The 20,984-nt window shown below is 38.7% G+C and overlaps 1 protein-coding gene across 17 annotated transcripts in view; it reads left to right on the plus strand.

Moving 5' to 3' along the window:
* The window catches only part of LOC138761158 (protein-tyrosine sulfotransferase 2-like), an 80,729-nt gene that overhangs the window by 46,164 nt on the left and 13,581 nt on the right, over positions 1 to 20,984 (plus strand). For 16 of the 17 annotated variants that reach the window (XM_069932865.1, XM_069932861.1, XM_069932864.1 and 13 more), the window contains 4 exons: positions 778 to 1,723; positions 4,151 to 4,349; positions 13,498 to 13,548; positions 19,480 to 19,530. In XM_069932865.1, coding sequence (XP_069788966.1) covers positions 864 to 1,723; positions 4,151 to 4,349; positions 13,498 to 13,548; positions 19,480 to 19,512 — 1,143 coding nt within the window. In that variant the 5' untranslated portion in view covers positions 778 to 863 and the 3' untranslated portion in view covers positions 19,513 to 19,530. Of the gene's footprint in view, positions 1 to 777; positions 1,724 to 3,890; positions 4,024 to 4,150; positions 4,350 to 13,497; positions 13,549 to 19,479; positions 19,531 to 20,984 lie in introns of those variants that run through there. The other variant, XR_011356146.1, reaches the window with a different exon arrangement.

The following is a 20,984-nucleotide window of genomic DNA, read 5'->3' on the forward strand; positions in this document are numbered from 1 at the left end:
CATACTAATTGCAATAATATTTGCAACATGTGAGAGTTTAAATAAAAGCAAAGGAACCTAACATTTAAAAGGTTTTTGTTCAAACCAGTGGTTTTCAAACTTTCTTTCCACTCACATACCACCTTAAGTAATCCCTATGCCTTAGGTGCTCTATGATCAGTAAGAGATACTTAAGGTGGTATGTGGGTGGGGGGAAAAAAAAGTTGAGAACCACTACTCTTCACCCAATTGTTGCTGAAATATTTTGCTTGAGAAAAAAATTGTCATTGGCCCATTTCCTTTGGAGTTATGAAACCATGCACATAATGAGTCAATTAGGTATGATTAAAACAGTGGTTTTTCAAACTTTTTCTTTCCACTAACAAACACCTTAAGTAATCCCTGACTAATCAAAGAGCATCCTTGTTCCTTTTTGTCAGTCCCAGATTTGACAGTAGTAGGTGTTTTCAGTTGCACCTTGTAAATTAGCAGCCAAAATATTTGTAAACACTCATATGATTTCCCACATGCTTCTGTTTTATGAATTGAGTTGATCAGAGCTCCGAAAACATTACACAAATGATTGTTATGCAAGTGCTTTAACAATGGTCATTTCTGCTCTTTGAAGTCCCTTAATTTTCTGGCATTTGACCACTTCTGATTCCATCTACTGAAAAAATGCACCTTGTGAGAATAATTCCTCATTAATTATAAAGGAATAAAGATGTTTGTCATCATTGCTAAAGGTTATTAGGGTTATGCTAATGTTAAGTAATCTCTTTGTTTCTTTTTTCTTAGAGTTGCAATGAAAGCCTTGTTGAAATGAGCGAAAACATACGTGGAAGCTAAAAATACTGCCTCGTTCAACGGCTAAATTATCAAACATGCGTATCAGCGTGAGAAAGATTGTCCTGCTCATCTGCTGTGCTATTGCTACAATGATTGTCTTTCACTTGGGCCAGTATATGTGGGAATGCCAGCAAATACTTAATGAGAATGAAGGATGGTTTCATGGCAGACGAACACACAGCATGATGAAACCTGAAAAAGAGGAATTTGTCATGTATAATTCAAACCACATTGAATATCGCTACAGTAAAAATATGCCCCTAATCTTCATAGGTGGAGTGCCACGAAGTGGAACAACATTAATGCGAGCCATGATGGATGCACATCCAGACATCCGCTGTGGTGAAGAAACACGAATTATCCCACGTGTGCTGGCCATGCGTCAGGTGTGGTCTAAATCAGAACGTGAAAAGATGCGCTTAAATGAAGCAGGTGTAACGGACCAGGTCCTGGACTCAGCATTACAAGCATTTATATTAGAAGTAATTGCAAAACATGGTGAACCTGCAAAATACTTATGCAATAAAGACCCTTTCACGTTAAAATCTTTAAATTATTTGTCCAGACTGTTCTCAAAATCTAAATTTATTCTTATGATCCGAGATGGCCGAGCATCTGTGCATTCAATGATTTCCAGAAAAGTGACAATTGCTGGATTTGACCTGAGCAGCTACAGAGATTGTATTATCAAATGGAACAAAGCTATTGAAATTATGTATGGTCAGTGTACAGAAGTGGGACCCTCCAGATGTCTCTCAGTTTATTATGAACAGTTGGTATTGCATCCTAAAAAGACAATGGAGAAGATCATGACTTTTTTGGATATTCCATGGAGTGACGCTGTCCTGCACCATGAAGAATTAATAGGAAAAGCAGGAGGTGTCTCACTTTCAAAGTGTGTTTGCATTTTATTTGATTTATTTTCTCCCTCTTTCCTTTCTTGAGGACATTGTGTGGCTATGTTGTCCTTTGTATGCATGACCAGCACAAGGAAGATTTATTGAGTGGTGTTCTGCACAGCTGAGCCTGTAGCCATTTAGATCGGTTGCCAGTAGGTGATCACGACAAGAACTTTGCAGCATAGTGGTCTCTTGTAGCATCTCCCCTGTTGCCCTGTCAATCTATTTTAGGGCAGCTAACCTGGGACAGAATTAGATTAGTAAGCTTTTGTTTGAAAGACTGTCTTCTCAATGTAAATTTTATTTGCAGCAAAGGAACATGGAGAAGAGAAGTTAAATTTGTATATTTAAAATTCACTGGCAACCTATTAGTGTCCTTAATGTTTTCCAGGCAATCAATGAATAAATAATAAGACAATGATTTATTATTAAAGAAATGTATTAAATTTGTAGTGTTTGTGTGTAGGCAACTGAAGGGTGGGTCACCAATGTTATTTAATTTAAAAATGGGATTGAATGGCACATCAAGTTGAAATGCAGTCTAACAGTGCCAGATACCTGGGTTCAATCTTGACCACTAGCCCTCCTCTGTGGAGATGCAGATTCTCTTTGATCAGATAAGTTTATTCCAGTGTTCTTGTTTCTTCTGATATCCAAAAGATTAGTTAACTGGCCCTGTAAGTGGTCTCCAGTGTGTAGGTGAAAGGTAGAATCAGGGAAGTTGATGAATATACAGGGAGATTTACGTAGGATAGGTATAAATTGGTTATTCATAGTTTGTGTGGAGTTGATGAGCTGAAGTGCCTGTTTCCATGTTGTATTTCACTGATGATGGCTGGCATTGGAAGACCTTGGAGATATGAGGATTGAATGATAGAGTTTGTTTAATCACTGGAGAGTGAAGAGGCCATGGAAGGATTTAATCCAGGATGAGAATTTTGAGTTGAAGATATTAGGAACACTGGGAATTAATATTTAATAGCGGGCACTTGAATGATAGGTAAATAGTTTTTGCTGCAAGTTAGGAAAGCTGACAAAATGTGTTTCAAAGAGGTAAGTTTCAAGGAGCATATTAAAGGAAATCCATCAAACTATAAACAACAGCAGTTGGCTACTTGGATTCTCATCTCTCTTCCATCAATCTGTAAAATAATGGCAGACCTTTTACCTCAGTACCACTATTCTACATTCATCTCAAATCACTCAATTCCCTGAAGAACAAAAAGTCTGTTGGTCTCTGTGTTTTAATATACATGGTGACAAATTGTCCATGGCAGTCTTGGGTGAAGAAATTCCATGTAATTTCATTGCTAAACAGGAAAATCCTTAATTAGAGCTTGAGAGCCATGTTCTTTGACACTTTTTCCAGAGGAAATGTCAACCCTGAATCTACCCAGTCAAGCATCTTAAAAGTATTGTATTTTTCAATGAGATGACCCATCATTTCTTATAAACTCAACAGTTCAGATCCAGTCTGCTCAATCTTTTCTCAAAGAACAAAAATCTCATTCCAGGAATCAATATGGTGAACCTACTTTGCATCCCCTTTACTGCAAGTTTCTCCGTGTACCTTTCCAAAATAGGTCAAACTGACTGCTGTCAAACTGACATAGTATATTGCATCTTATTTTAGAAAACCCTTGGCTTCATCTCTGACGTAATTGGAAATTAAACTTTATCTCTTAACTGATGCAGTTCCAGTGTTCAACCTTTTCAATTCAGTAATTAATTGTCATTAGCCAGTAACATTTACAGAATGATAAGGGTGATTAACAGTGACTTTTGTGTTTGAGGAAAATCTTGAGATCTTAGGCAATCAGTCCTGATGATCATTTTGATTTTGCTGTGTCCTATATTTGAAAAAATATGAGGAGTGGCTTGAGTTCCTGAATGAACCTTTGGATTACAAAAATATGAGCTAACAGCAGGAGGTGCGTCACAAATGTTCAAGCTCAGCTGCTTGCTTTTCCTGACAGACACGCAGTCCAAATTATTCAAGTAAACGTTTCAAGATGTTTCTTTTAAATAATTTTGAACTGGTGAAAGGTTGACTATTTAACTATAATAAATTTGTTTATTTAAAAAAAAATAACATATTTATGTGTCTTTTGATCTGTAGTTTATCTTCTGAGATATGTGTTTAACATCATTTTGATTCGTCAGATGTGGAAAAGTAATTCTACCAGAGAAAAATAGAGTGGACCAAAATGGAATTATGACAAATAGCTAGGAATTCTGGAAAACATCTTATCACCATATTTACCAGAATATCCTTGGGAAAATTCAAGTCAGGCCTGTAAAATTCCTTTTAAAGCTGTCAAAATCCACAATCTTCCTACTAGTTGCTAACTAGTAGTTCGTAGTTATATTTTGCAGATCTAACAAAACTGGCATCTTAAAAACTTTTTTTTTTCCTTTTGCAGAATAGAGAGATCCACCGATCAAGTTATCAAGCCAGTTAATCTTGAGGCTTTGACCAAGTGGGTGGGACACATTCCTGATGGTGTGGTTGAGGATATGGCAAGGATAGCACCCATGTTGGCCAAACTAGGCTATGATCCCAATGCCAATCCACCAAATTATGGAAAACCTGATGCACTAGTAATTAATAACACCAAAAGGGTAGGTTTAAAAAAACTTCATTTAAAATACTTCTTTGTACTTTTAAGATTTTACTTTAGATTTGTTCTACAGGGAAGATGCTTATTAATCTATTGTTATTATTATTAGCACTGTGAGAATGGCTTTCAATTTTGGGGTGAGCACTTCTTAACTTGCTGTGGTGCTGATTGTTGCAGAAAGTATCAATTATATCAAGCTATTCATCAAGTGAATTTGCAACTGGATCAGAGTATCCCATTTTCTCTGCATTTTAGCAAGGATTAACGTTTATACGATTTAAATATGCTTATCTTTCTCCCCTAAAAGCAGAAGTTTGTTTTTGTGTTGCATCTACCCACCTACAATGTAACTTTACATAAGAGGGAATGACGTGATGTAGTAGTGGCCGGTAGGGTAAAACCAGCCTCCCCCAAAAAAGAAGAAAAAAAGTCAAGAAAAGACAAAGTTCATCAAATATAAAATATAAGAAATAAAAGATAAAGTTGCAGAGAAGAGAAAGAAGATGACACCTAAGAAGGAAAAAGTAAAAACAACGTGGTAAAAACAACGTGGTAAAAAACAAAGGAAAAGAAAGAAGGCCTTACCAGCACGAAGGAACAGGGAGCCGTGGTGGCGAAGAGCGCCCAATCTCCGAGGTTGGTGTCGGCCCTGCGGAGTTGCAACCCCCCCCTGACCGGTGGACTAAAAAAATGGCTCTCTGAGCCAAACAAAAGTGTGCAACTGCGCATGCGCAAGGAGTCGCGCATGACCAGTGCACAATCTAAGGTAAAGAAAAACAGGGGGGCTCAGCTGAGGAGCGGGCAATCATGGCGTGACCAGCTGAAGGATGCTCGACACCAGGGCTCTCAGCTGGAAGATGAGGAAAGCGGCAGGAGAGGGAGTGAAGTACCAGGTGAGAGAGAAAGTCGACGGGGTGAACAGCAAGAGGAGCAGCAACAGGAGGCCCAACAGATGAGCAGCTCAAAAGGAGAGGACCAACAGGAAGAGGCCTGACAAAGTGAGACAAGCAACTCATCAGAAAAATCAGAACAGACACATACAAAGAAGAGAAGAAGAAGACACAAACACAGGTACAGACACAGAAGAGGAAGAAGAAGACCAAGATCTTCACAGAGAAATAGAAGGTAAAACAGATGGACAGAATATAGATAAATCTTCTTTTGAAGAACAAATTAGAACATTAAAAGAATGGTTGTCATTAGAATTTAGTGCAATTAAAAGAAAAATGAAAAGAACAAGATAAAATGCAAAGATTAGAAATAGTCATGACAGAAATAGGGAAAAGAGTAGAAAATGTGGAAGAACAAGAATCAGCTGTAGAAATGGAAGTAAATGACTTGAGAGGAAAATTGGAAAAAAGTGATTAAAAAAAATTAGAAACACAAGAGTTGTTAGCTCAGAAAATTGATATGTTGGAAAATTATAGTAGGCGAAACAACATAAAGATAGTGAGCCTGAAGGAAGTTGAAGGCACAGAAATGAAGGAATTTATAAAAGAATGGATCCAAAAGGTCCTGGGAACGACAGAAATGCAGGAAGAAATGTAAGTGGAAAGGGCACACAGAACACTAGCTACGAAACCACAGATACATCAAAAACCAAGATCCATTTTAGTAAAATTTTTGAGATATACGACAAGAAAACATATACTGGAGTGGGCAAGGAATAAAATTAGAGAAGATAATAAACCATTGGAATACAAGTGTCAAAAAATATTTTTTTTATCCAAACATAAATTTTGAACGCTTAAAGAAGAGGAAGGAGTTTAATACAGCAAAATCAATCCTATCGAAAAAAGGTTATAAATTCATGTTAAGATATCCAGCTGTGCTTAAAATATTTAACCCCGGGGAGCAAAACAGACTGTTCTCAGATCCGGAGGAAGTACAAGAATTTGCAGAAAGTTTGCAAGACAGAAGGAGAGATGAAGGGATGTAATAAGAATGAAGAATGGCGATAAAGTATATATAAAGATGTAAAAACAATGTATATGTAAAGAACTAAAGAAAGGAAAGAAAAGGGAAGGAAAGAAGTAAGGGGGAAAAAAAGGGAGAAATTTGTTATATGTGTGTATAAAAAAAAAAAAAGTATTTTGAGGAGGGTTGGAGGGGGAGAGAATAACCGTCAATGCGAAATCAGTTGACTCTTGCGAACAGGATCACAATCCAAATGGAAAGGGGAGTTGTGGTTGCCCGGCAAGGGATAAGGGGTGACTCAGAGGGGGGGGGTGGTATTTGGGGTTAAAGTTATATTGGATGTGGGAATTGCTGGAGTATTTTATGTTTTAAACGTGTTGTCATACATTGAGTTTAAAAAGGGAAAACTGAGAGATGAAAATGGGGAAAAGGGATGGTGATGGTGAAAAAGCAGAAATGAGGTGTAAACAAGATATGAGATGGCCACGTTGAACTATATGACTATAAACATTAATGGAATAAATAACCAAATTAAAAGGAAGAGGCTATTAAATTTACTGAAAAAAGAGAAAATAGATATAGCATTTGTGCAGGAAATGCATCTAACTGAAGTGGAACATTACAAATTAAAGAGAGACTGGGTAGGACACCTAGCGGCAGCATCATATAATTCAAAAGATGGAGGTGTAGCCACATTAATAAATAAAAATGTACCAATCAAAATAGAGGAGGAAATAATAGATCCAGCAGGGAGGTATGTAATGATAAAGTGTCAGATATACTCAGAATTTTGGAATTTGCTCAATATATATGCACCTAATGAGGAGGATCAAAAGTTTATGCAGGATATTTTTTTGAAGATTGTAGATACACAAGGAAATATATTGATAGGAGGGGATTTTAACCTTAATTTGGATCTAATGTTGGATAAAACTGGACAAAAGACGAGCAAAAAGAATAAAGTGGCCAAATTTATGGTTAAATCAATGCAGGAAATGAAATTTATGGATATATGGTGGAGGCAGCACCCAAGAGAGAAGGAATATTCATATTATTTGAGTAGGCATAAAATATATCCAAGGATTGATATGTTTTTGTTGTCGGCCCATATTCAAGGGAGAGTTAGAAAACTGAGTATAAAGTTAGACTACTATCTGATCATTCACCCCTGTTATTAGCAATAGAACAGGAGGACATCCCACCAATAACATATCGATGGAGGTTAAACTCCATGCTACTTAAAAGTCAGGAATTTAGGGAGTTTATTGAACACCAAATTAAAACATATTTTGAAATAAACACTGTATCAGTGAAAGACAAATTTATATTATGGGATGCAATGAAAGCCTTCATTAGAGGGCAGATAATAAGTTATGTAACTAAGATGAAAAAGGACTACAATCAGGAAATAGAGCAGTTGGAAAGAGTGATAGTAAGTACAGAAAAGGAATGTAAAAAGGGATGATATAATGAAAAGGAGAGAATTGACGGGCCAAAAAATAAAATACAAAACCTTACAAACGTACAAAGTGGAGAAGAACATAATGAAAATAAAGCAAAAGTATTACGAACTGGGAGAAAAAACACATAAAATATTAGCCTGGCAACTTAAAACAGAACAAGCTAAAAGAACTGTATTGGCATCAAGGAAAAAGGACAAACAAATTACATATAACCCAATAGAGATTAATGAAAACTTTAAGGAATTTTATCAACAATTATACCAAACTGAGAACGAGGGGAAAGATGATAAAACAGAAGAGTTTTAGCTAAAATTGAACGTCCGAAATTGCAAGAAGAGGAACAAAACAAACTAATAAAACCATTTCAAATAGAGGAAGTACAGGATGTATTAAAAAAGCTGCCAAACAATAAAATGCCAGGAGAGGATGGATTCCCAATAGAATTTTATAAAACATTTAAAGAGTTATTAATTCCTTCTCTCCTGGAAGTAATGAACCAGATAGAAGAAACACAAAACTTGCCAGATACATGTAAGACAGCAATAATTACAGTAATACCAAAGACGGGGAAGGATCCATTAACACCAGCATCATCTAATTCATTAATCATTCATTTAATTCATGCAGTTCAAGGAAATAAGAAGCCAACAGTGGCTGTTGCTTTAGACACAGAAAAAGCCTTTGACAGAGTAGAATGGAACTATTTATTTAAAGTATTATAGAGGTTCAATCTACAAGAAAAATATATTAATTGGATTAAAGCATTATATAATGGACCATTGGCGAAGGTAACAGTAAATAACTATGTATCGAACCAATTTAAATTAAGTAGGTCAACTAGACAGGGATGTCCATTATCCCCCTCATTGTTCGCTTCAGCAATAGAACCATTGGCAGAACTGATAAGAACAGAAATTAAAATAAAATGGATAAAAATAAAGGAGAAGGAGTATAAAATCAGCTTATTTGCATATGATAGACTTAGCTGTGGCAAAAAAATGTATAATGTCAACCTGGAAATCAGAAGAGAGCCTAAGAGTACAGCAATGGTATAGAAATGAATAAATGTATTCCAATGGAAAAAATAACATATAATTTAAGAAATAATGTCACAGTATTCGAACAAATTTGGGAACCGTATATGGAACACAACAGAGAGGGCCTACCGCGGACCTCCACCCCCTAAAATGACAGAATGAGAAGAAGACGAAATGAACTGACCCAGTGTGTAAAAGTAGAATACACAATTTTCTTGTTTATTCTCATTGTGTGATGACATTGTTTAATGGGTTTAATGTATTGTATATGTTGAACGTTTAGTGAGTATGGAGGGGAGTGGGAAGGGAGGGGGGGGAAAGGGGAGATAATGACCTTGTATATATTCAAGAGGGAAATGTTTGTGTGTATTTTGGTTAATATGGTTCATAATGTGAAAAATTTTTTTAAATTTAAAAAGTTAATGGGAACAACAGAACATGCAATTTAGGCATGTAAGAAAGTGAAAATGTTTTGGGAAGATCTAAATCAGATATTAAATTAAATCACGAAAAATAACATGCCAAAAAATCCAGAGATCTTCGTAGTAATATAAGAAGTAAGGAATTAGGCCTCAGATTGGATAAAGCACAGAAAATATTTATTATGATAGCCTGAGCAGTAGCAAAAAATGTATAATGTCAACTTGGAAATCGGAAGAGAGCCTGAGAATACAGCAATGGTACATGGAAATGAATAAATGTATTCCATTGGGAAAAAAATAACATATAATTTAAAAAAAATAAAGTCACATTATTTGAACAAATTTGGGAACTGTACATGGAACATAACAGAGAGGGCTTGCCTCGGACCTCCACCCCCTAAAATGATAAGAAGACAAAACTACTTGATCCAGTGTATAAAAGTAGATGACACATTTTTCTTCTTTATTTTTCATTGTGTGATGACATTGTTTAATGGTTTTATTGTATTGTATATGTTGAATATTTATTGGTTTTGGAAGGGGGTAGGGGGGAAAAAAGGACGAAAATGCCACTGTGTATATTTAATGAGAAACGTTTGTATATATTTTGGTTGTTATGGTTCACAGTGTGAAAAATAAAAATTTATAATAATAATTTAAAAAAACATGAGGGCAGCAGCAATCATCAAAGACCTGCACCACCCAGCACATGCTCTGTTCTCCCGAGTGCCATCAGGAAAAAGGTTTAGATACCACAAGACTCGCACCACTAGGTTTAGGAACACTGCCACCCCTCCACCATCAGACTCCTGAACAACAAACTTAATCGGGGACAATTTAAGGACTCTTACTTGTGCACTTTATTAATTTTATTTGCTTTCCCTGTATTGCACAGTCAGTTTGTTTACATTTGTTATCTGTTTATAATTCTTTTGATCACATTATGTTCAGTTTTTTTTGCACTATCAATTAGTGGTAATTTTGCTGCACCCACAGGAAAAATGAATATCTGGGTTGTATGTGAATGTCATGTTTGTACTTTAACAATATGGTGCAGCCGAGATAGGTAAACTGGTTGACCGTTTTGAGTTTTGTGTGCCCGATGGAGATGTGGGGGGGCTGGTAGTCATGGTGGGGAGCTGGCTGATGGAGGACCTCAGTTTTCTTCAGGCTGACTTCCAGGCCAAACATTTTGGCAGTTTCCGCAAAGCAGGACGTCAAGCGCTGAAGAGCTGGCTCTGAATGGGCAACTAAAGCGGCATCATCTGCAAAGAGTAGTTCACGGACAAGTTTCTCTTGTGTCTTGGTGTGAGCTTGCAGGCGCCTCAGATTGAAGAGACTGCCATCCGTGCGGTACCGGATGTAAACAGCGTCTTCATTGTTGGGGTCTTTCATGGCTTGGTTCAGCATCATGCTGAAGAAGATTGAAAAGAGGGTTGGTGCGAGAACACAGCCTTGCTTCACGCCATTGTTAATGGAGAAGGGTTCAGAGAGCTCATTGCTGTATCTGACCCGACCTTGTTGGTTTTCGTGCAGTTGGATAATCATGTTGAGGAACTTTGGGGGACATCCGATGCGCTCTAGTATTTGCCAAAGCCCTTTCCTGCTCACGGTGTCGAAGGCTTTGGTGAGGTCAACAAAGGTGATGTAGAGTCCTTTGTTTTGTTCTCTGCACTTTTCTTGGAGCTGTCTGACAACAGACTCGCCAAGGCAAATAGCGCCTTTGGAAGACTACACAAAAGAGTCTGGAAAAACAACCAACTGAAAAACCTCACAAAGATAAGCGTATACAGAGCCGTTGTCATACCCACACTCCTGTTCGGCTCCGAATCATGGGTCCTCTACCGGCACCACCTACGGCTCCTAGAACGCTTCCACCAGCGTTGTCTCCGCTCCATCCTCAACATCCATTGGAGCGCTCACACCCCTAACGTCGAGGTACTCGAGATGGCAGAGGTCGACAGCATCGAGTCCACGCTGCTGAAGATCCAGCTGCGCTGGATGGGTCACGTCTCCAGAATGGAGGACCATCGCCTTCCCAAGATCGTATTATATGGCGAGCTCTCCACTGGCCACCGTGACAGAGGTGCACCAAAGAAAAGGTACAAGGACTGCCTAAAGAAATCTCTTGGTGCCTGCCACATTGACCACCGCCAGTGGGCTGATAACGCCTCAAACCGTGCATCTTGGCGCCTCACAGTTTGGCGGGCAGCAGCCTCCTTTGAAGAAGACCGCAGAGCCCACCTCACTGACAAAAGGCAAAGGAGGAAAAACCCAACACCCAACCCCAACCAACCAATTTTCCCTTGCAACCGCTGCAATCGTGTCTGCCTGTCCCGCATCGGACTGGTCAGCCACAAACGAGCCTGCAGCTGACGTGGACTTTTTACCCCCTCCATAAATCTTCGTCCGCGAAGCCAAGCCAAAGAAAGACTTTAACAATAAATCTGAAATCTCAAATGGTACAATAAGCTTTGTAATCTTGAGTTTGATATACTTGTAAGTAAGTCCTGGATATCTGTCACTATCTTGTGAAATAATGTACTGGAACACCACCAACTAACTGAAGAATATTTTCTTGGTTCATCACAAGTTTGATAGATAATAGGGAAAGGTTATTGTTTGACTATTTTGTGTGAACTAGAAGCTATGGTTGGAATGTTTGATTATTATTAGTTTCAGTCCCCTGATAAAGAAGTTATAATGTTGTTCAGTCGTTGAGTTGGCTGTAGCATCCTGGGCTCCTACTGTGCACTGGAAGGAATTGTTAAGGGTGTGACTTAGTGGTGCTAGTTTGAGCACAAATGTGGGTAAAAATACTAGGAGAAGAATATTAGAGTGACCCAGGAGTCTCTTTTCAATATAAATTGGATCCTATTCCAGGAAAGAAAGTAAAACATTAAAAATGCAAATGGACAAAAAGACTAAGTGCTGAGGCGGGCATTTTTGGATATTTTAGTTTTTTTTTTAAAGTCAAGAATCACAAAGACCAGTGAGTACAGCAAGGAATACAGATTTGTTTTTAGTCCTTTACTTGAATGTGCATTTCTTGATAACACTGTTGATGCGGTGGATCAAGATCAAGATTTCTTTATTGTTATAAAATAGAAGAGAACATGTCATATTACTCAAAATTGCTTTCACCTGCCATAAGGCAGAAAAAGAGTTGCCATCAGTGTCACCTGGTGCTCCCGAGTGAAATTGAGAAATAGAAGCAAAAGGAAGTCCCTTAATAGTCACTGAGGGTCCATGGTTTCGCCTCCATGATCCACAGCTCTGTAGCTGCATATTCCCTTGGTTTTCAGTCATTGAGAAACTCTCAGGAATTTTTCAGGTTCTTGGTCACAAAATGAGAATTTCGAATTTAGTTTTACAAATTCAGAATCAAAATTTATTGTCATGAACAAATCATGAAATTTGGTGTTTTGCGGCAGCGTCATAGAGCAAATGTTCATATTATAACAGTCTTATGACATTATTAAAAAAAGTAAAAATAATATTGCATGAAAAGTGAGGCAATGTCTATGGTACATTGATTATTCAGGAATCTGATAGCAATGGGGAAGAAGATTAGGGGCATATTCCTCTTTGATCCATTGTCAAATTGAGCTCCAGATCCAAACCTCCAACACAGTCAGGAAGCTTTCACCGTCCAAGGCCATTTGGGAGTTTTTTTTCTCAACACCCTCTTGAATCCCAGGTTTGATACCTGGTTCTCATGAGCTAATCTCCAGCAGGTCACACCCCACGTGGGTCCACTGACCGCAGCCTGTACAAGTCCCTCAGCTGTTGAGCCTCTGGCCGGTTTGCTGTTGTGGTTACCCTTCTGTAGGGCAGTCTCTTCTACTTCTCAATGTAGGTATTCTCCCCGTTTCTCGTGCACTGTGTCGGTCCACTGCTGCCCTGAGTCTACAGCCCCTCGTGGCTGAGGCCAAGCGCAGGCGCTACCATCTTGAGCATAGATCTGTGATTGCTGGATTTTGGTTTAAGAACACCATCAGCTCCTCAAACAGGCTGAGGAACTCTTCAGAGCAGTGATGTGATTTGTGTCTCCTGGGTCCACAACAGGGACAGCAATGATAAATTACACAGTTCAAAATATGTTCACAGATATTATTTGGTGAAATAATGCTTTTAAGCCTGTTTCACACCTGTTTGAAATGAAACTAATATAAAGTGGTACTTTCAACATCTGTGGTTTCATATCCCTTTTGTGCCCAACTTAGAATATGAATTAAAGAATGGTGAGTACTAATCGACATGACCACTCTGCAATTTTATTCTAACAATTTTCTTCATATTTTTCACAGATTCTGCAAGGTGACTTTCAAACCCCTGTCAATTTGAAAGGACCTTCTTTGGTAGGTAAACTGTGTTTTGCAATTTTATTCAAGTAATTAAGGGTTAATGAGGTGGGTTCTGTTGTCAAGTTTTTGTCCAGGTCTAAAACGGACACCAGTTACAGAAACCAAAACCATTTAATTTGCTCCTGTAGTTTCAATAATCTAATTATCTGCAGTGCAAGTTTTCAACCGTTGAAAAGTACACAGGCATTTCTGGGATTTTGTTGCATAATTGATACAGTTTAAAATCTTAACCTACACTAATCTGTGTCAAAGGATTCAGTGTTTTATCAGAAAAAAATATTAATTTGTTGAAAAGTCATTGGATTTCATAAAGGTCATGGCAGTGCTCCAACCCCACCCATTAAGAATGGGGTCTCTTGTGTTCAAGCCAGGTCTGCATCTATTTGGTTGAATCTCCTTGTTCTTGATCTCAGGATTGCAAACTGTACCACGTGCTAGTGAGGGTAGAAATAGGAGGATAATGCAGCTTAACATGTGGCTAAAGACATGGGGCAGGAAGGAGGGTTTCAGGTTTCTGGATCATTGGAAGGTGGAACCTATTCTGATAGGATGGTTTGCATTTGAAGTGAAGGGTTTATTATCCTTGTGGGATAGGTTTAAACTAGATTTGCAGGGGGATGGGAACCAGAGTGCCAGAGCAGATAGAAGAGTGTGAAAATTGCATGCACCATTAGAAGTCAACTGGGTGTCCATGGTGGAAATGTTCTCGTGCATCTATTTCAATGTAAGAATCATTGGAGGAAAAGCAGACAAACCAAGAGCATGGATTGGCACGTAGAATTACGACATTGTGGCCATTAGTGAAACTTAATGGTATTTTTCCTTTTTCTTTTCGTTCTTTATTAAAATCAATAAAAATATTTTTAAAAGAAAATAAATTTAATTGCAGAAGGGGCAGGACTGGCGTCTGTTGTTTTAAATGCGATAGAATAGGGGGAGAAGTGGCATTGCTCGTCAGGCAAGAGAGACCAGAGGGCTCGTCTACTGAGGCTATATGGGTGGAGCTGAGCAACGGGAAAGGTATGACCACACTCATGGGGTGGTATTATAGACCGCCCAGTAGTTGATGAGAATTGGAGGAGCAAATCTGTAGAAAGATCGCAGACAGCTGCAGGAAACAAGGTTGTGATAGTCAGACACTTTAATTTTCCACACATTGACTGGGACTCCCATACTGTAAAAGGGCTGAATGGCTTGGTGTTTGTCAAATGTGTTCAGGAAAGTTTTCTAAATCAATATATGGAGATACCAACTAGAGAGAGTACAATACTATATCTCCTATTAAAGAACGATACGGGACTGGTTACAGAAGTATGTGGAGGGGAACATTTTGGGTCCAGTGATCATAATGCCATTAGTTTCAAGTTAATTATGGAGAATGATACGTCTGGGCCTCAGGTTGAGATTCTAAATTGGAGAAAGGCCAATTTTGAAGAAATGAGAAAGGATCTTGAATGCATGGATTGGGATAAGTTGTTTTGGGGAAAGGATGTGTGAAGTAAATGGAGGACCTTCAAAAGTAAAATTCAAGAGATATTAGGAATCTGGTTCAGAAGGTGTAGAGCAGGTATTGGCAACATGGAGCAAATGAGGTACTTGAGAGTATAAAAATTGCAAGAAAAACCTCGAAAGAAATGAGGAAGGCTAAAAGAAGACACAAGGTTGCTTTGCCAGACAATGTGATCGAAAATCCTAAGGGTTTCTTCAGATATATTGAGAGCAAAAGGATAATAAGGGAAAAAAATTTATCCGCTTGAAGATCAGAGTGGTCGGCTTTGTATGGAACCAAAGAGATGGAGATCTTACATTTTTTTTCCCATCAGTATTCACTCAGGAAATGGACACAGAGTCGTGGGAAGTAAGGAAAACAAGCATTGAGGTCATGAAATCTATGCAGATTAAAGAAGAGGAAGTGCTTGCAGTCTTAAAGCAAATAAATCTCCAGGACCTGACAAAATATTCCCTTGGACCTTGAGGGAGGCTAGTGTCAGAATTGCAGGGGGTCTGGCAGAAATATTTAAAATGTTCTTAGCCATGGGTGTGTTGCCGGAGAATTGGAAGGTAGCTCACATTGTTCCCTTGTTTAAAAAAGGCTCCAAAAGTAACCCTGGAAATTGTAGGCCAATGAGCCTGACATCAGTGGTAGGTAAATTATTGTAAGATCAGATATACAAGTATTTAGATAGCTAACCATTGATTAGGGATAGTTAACATGGCTTTGTGCGTAGTAGGCCGTGTTTAGCCAATCTTGTAGAATTTTTTGAGGAGGTTGCCAGTTGATGAAGAAAAGGCTATAGATGTCTACATAGACTTTAGTAAGGCCTTTGACAAGGTCCTACAAGGGAGGTTAGTCATGCAGGCTCAAATGCTCGGTATACATGGAGAAGTAGTTAACTGGATTTGACAATGGCTGGATGGAAGATGCCAGAGAGTAGTGGTGGATGATTGCTTCTCAGACTGGACGTCTGTGGCTGGTGGTGTGCATTAGGAATCGTTGCTGGGACACTACACCGATAATCTGGATGATAATGTGGTAAATTGGATCATCAAGTTTGCAGATGACATTAAAATTGGTGGCATTGTGGACAGCAAAGAAGGTTTTCAAAGCTTGCAGCAGGATTTAGACCAGCTGGAAAAATGGGCTAAAAAAATGGCAGACAGAATTTAATGCAGTTATGTGTAAGGTGTTGCATTTTGGAAGGACAAACCAAGAAAGGACATATACAGTAAATGGTAGGGCACGGAGGTGTGCGGTAGAACAGAGGGATCTGGGAATACAGGTACTGTACACAATTCCCTGAAAGTGGTATTACAGGTGGGTAGGGTTGTAAAGAGAACTTTTGGCATATCGGCCTTGATAAATCAAAGTACTGAGTATAGGAGTTGGAATGTTATGGTAAAGTAATATTAAGACTTTGATGAGGCCAAATTTGAAGCATTGTGTGTAGTTTTGGACACCTAACTACAGGAAGGATATTAATAAGATAGAAAGAGTGCAGAGAAGATTTACTAGTATGTTGCCTGGACTTTAGGGACTGAGATACAGGGAAAGGTTAAACAGTTTAGGTCTTTATTCCCTGGAGAGTATGGGGTGTGATTTGATAGAGGTATTTAAATTTATGAGGGGGATAGACAGAGTAAATGTACCGTCAGATAGGCTTTTTCCACTGAGGGTTGATGAGATACAAACCAAAGGACATTGGTTAATAGTGAAAGGGGAAATGTTTAGAGGGAACATGTGGGGGAACCTCTTCACACAGAGATGGTGGGAGTGTGGAATGAACCGCCAGCTGAAGTGGTGAATGCAGGCTCAATTTTTACATTTAAGAAGAATTTGGACAGGTACATGGATGGGAGAGTTATGGAGGGCTACAGATTGGGTGCAGGTCAGTGGAACTCAGCAAAACTAAATGGTTTGGCACAGACCATAAGTGCTGAAGAGATCTATTTCTGCACTGTAATGTATGAAAACAAATCATCAATATGAAGATGGTTTGCCAGAGTGACCTTTTAATCAGATTTTTTTTCTGTTCCTAACAACATCCCTTTCTTTGAAAACCTCCTAACTGAAATAAAATCATTACGAATTCTCTTCATTTGCACAACAGCCTTCAGAATTCTGATTTCCATATCTTGCTTTCTTCATTTCTGGCTTAAAATTATTTTTTGACACATGGAAGAACTATGCATCCTAGGAGCTGTTACAAACTAATGGATTTCCACCCCCCGCATTAGTACTAACACAGAAACAGCAACGGAAGATTCGCCAGACAGTAGTAAATTAAAAATAATTGTTTTTATGAAACTATTAATCACATAACTGTTCTCCTTTAACTCTAAACTTACTTCATTCTAAGCTTAAACCATTATGCGCGTGATTTTATAAATATGACTGTATTAAAGTACAAATTTTTTCAGTTTAAACTTGAGTCTGAAATGTTTTTTTTAAAGGCCCAGTATTTGAAAGCCTTGTTGAACTTGAAGGTCTATTAAATTGTAGTTCAAAAGTGATTATGAAGCATCAAATTATTTTCAATTGTTGCTTAAAGCAGGAATTAAGTGTTTGTTAACACTGACTTAGTCCTTGGACGAATCTGCTTGAGTTATATTCCCCAGGAAGAGATTGTCTGTAAATCAACTGAAAATCACTGAAAAGAGGGAAAGCAAAGCCCAAAAAATTATTACAACATGGGCAAGAAGAACAAAGCAGCCCTCTTGGAAATGGAGGAGACCAACGGATAGAGACAAACGCCGTCGGAGCTGCCGTACAGGAGAGATGGGATGTGGGAAGAGCCCGACATGGTGGAGGAGGGTCTGGGGCTGGCAAGCAGCACACCAGTGCTGATATGATGGACTTTGTACAATCTCTAAAAAATGAGGCCCTAGACGGGAGGGTCCAAAAGATAATGGAAGGAGCGGGCAAATTAAAGACTGCACTTGCCTTTCTAACCAACCGCATGGCAGCTGCCGAAGACAAAATGGAGGACGTGGAGGACAGACTGTAAAAAATTGAAAACTATACAGATGTCTGGAAAGTTGAAAGAGAGAGACTGCTGGAGAAATTGGATTTGTTGAAAAATTATATCAGGTGAAAGAATGTAAGGATTGTGGGGCTAAGAGAAAGGGAACTGCTTTAAGTTCCAATCAGGTAGTTTTAAATACCTAGGATAACAAAGAATAGAGATTTGGGAAATTTATACAAACTCAACTATACCCCTATCCTTGAAAAGATCGAGGATGCTATAAACAGATGGAAAGCCTGCCTATCACCTGTGGGAGAGCACGGGACAGTGGGTTAATTGGGACTGATTCAGGGCTGTGGGAAGAGAGGAAGGCAGTCGGACCAGTTTGGGTATATAAGTATACAATTTCTTATTGCTGGCGATCATTTTTTCTAAATTGCTGCAGACGTTTGCAGTAACACAGTTGGACCTTGCCGGAATGGATGCTAAGTGCTGCATACCTGTAAATATAAATACTAAATAAATATCACTATTTGAATGAATATATAGTTGCATCATGGAGGGTTTGTATGAGAAGTTCATCAGACTTTCCCTATATGGAAAGAAGCTATTTCTTAGCCTGGTGATTCTGGCTTTGATACTCCTGTATTTCTTTCCTGGCTGGAATAGCTGAAATATGCTGTGTGCTGAGTAGTAGGGGGTCATCAATGATTTTACAAGCTCTCTTCAAACACTGATCCTGGTAATCCTATTGATGGTGGGTAGAGAGACCCTGATGATCTTCTCTACTGTTTTTATAGCCTTATGGATTGATGTCCAATCTGATGCTGTACAGCAACTGTGATGCAGCCGGCCAGGAAGCTCTCAATAGAGTTTCTGTAGAAAGCTGACAGGGTGGTAGCCAATAGCCTTGTCCGCCTCAGCCTTCCTGACAAGTAAGGATATGATTCGTGACCAGGGTAGGTCACTTGTGAACTCCAAGCACCTTGGTGCTCTCTGCTCTTTCCACTACCAAGCTATTAATGTGTAATGGAGGGTCGTCATCCCTGTTCCACAATCATCTTCTTTGACTTGTCCACATTGAGACTCGGGTTGTTATTCTTGCACCATTTTTACAAGATTTTCCACCTCTTCTCTGTTGTGTCATCTGCAAACTTGATGATTCTATTGGAGGCGTTGCAGTCATGGGTCAGTGGTGTGAACAAGAGCAGGCTGAGCTCACAGCTCTGAGGTGCGCTAACCCAGACAGACTGTGGTCTTTTCTGTTAGGAAGCCTCAAATACAGTAAAAGAGAGTGGTGTTGAGTCCCAGCGAGGACAGCTTCTTCACGAACCTATAGGGTATGATCACATTAAGCATGCAGCATGTGGAAAAATAAAACAATAAAGAGTTGATGTATTCATTTTATAGCTTATAAAAAATCTGTGTATCTATCATTTAAACTGTTATTTTTCTTCTGCAGATAAAGAATGTTTCGATCACTGGATTTCAGTAACAAATGTAGTTGTGACAGGTGGGTACATTTTTCCCGTATTAATATTGAGCACAAAGCTTACTCCAGCTGTGAGCTTTGGCAGATGTGCATTATTGGGGCTGCAGGACACACCAGGCACAGCTACTAAATGTCAAGTAATCTGCAACTCCTGCCATTTTGTACCTTTTTGCTATCCAGCAAAGGCTTATGTCAGGAGCTTCAATATTAGCAAGTGCAAGGTCTTTATTTAAATTGAATTAAAACGGTAAGAACTTAGTCTGAGCTCTTTCGTGGAACAAAGTAGTGGCTTGAAAACAGTTTGTTGGATCGTTTGATTGTAGGTGAAGCACAAATTGTAATCCCTGGCTCATTTAAATAGACATGTTGCTTTTCACCTTCATAAGCAGCTTGTGCAGTAGGATTACCAGTTCTTGCATCTAATTGCCATTTCTTGGACCTATCCCACTCTGGTCATACTCTCTTCGACCACTTTCTGGCAGAAGATGCATGTGACTGAAAACAGGAACATCCTGATTCAAAGAGCATTGCTTTTACCGGGTTCTTAGATGGATCTCAGACTGGCAAAAGATTATGCCCTTGAACTGTTCTTGCCTTTACTTTTTTTTGCATTTTTCTTTATACCCTGCTCTATTTGACTTATTGTAATACTAATCCTGACACTTTATTTGTTTATTCTTGCATTTATTTATTTCTTGCACAAAGTGGCAATACTGTTTTTGGAAAAGCACATGATGATAGTGACATACCTTCCCATCAACCTCACAACCAGTGCTCTCTAAACTAGTCTACCTTATTGGAAGCCAAATTCATATCAGCTTATTCCCATACTCCAGTGTATAGCCTCGACTTTGAATCTAACTGGGTAACTAACACATTTAAATCTAAGAATGTGTTCTTCTCGGACTCATTTCCCAAGTCTATGTAATGTGTAAGATTAATGGAGACTTAAAAAGAATTTAAAACATGTTGTAAACCTGAGTCATGTGAAATGCAAACCTGTTTCCTCTGGCGAGTGATGGACTATGGCAACTGATTGACGCTTAACCATCAGCTTCAATTTATGGATGTATAGGAATCAAAAATCAATTGTAAGATAAATAAAGTATTATTGTTAATTTCATAATATTGGTCATTCCAAAAAAAAGTTACTTGAGCAATGTTGTTTAAGTGCATGATAAGGATCTCATGAACAGTACTCAGAAAGGGGAAGATGGTTTAAAAGATTGTTTTTAATTAATGTTCTGCCTGGCAGGTTTCAACCCTGGTCATGCTCCACTTTCCCTTTGGAGAGGCTCAGTAGCAGCTTCCCTTTTTATTCCAAGGTTGTGGATCATGTAACACATGATTATGAACATCATTTTGGCTGTAGTGAAAAACTCCTCTCATGCTATTCAGACAATGGAACTACTATTTCAGAATGCTACGATTAGTCGACCAGAACCCTTGCTGAGTGCTTTAAATCTATGTTTGCC

Source organism: Narcine bancroftii, chromosome 4 (assembly GCF_036971445.1).
Source record: "Narcine bancroftii isolate sNarBan1 chromosome 4, sNarBan1.hap1, whole genome shotgun sequence".
In the NCBI taxonomy this organism is placed as follows: Eukaryota; Metazoa; Chordata; class Chondrichthyes; order Torpediniformes; family Narcinidae; genus Narcine; species Narcine bancroftii.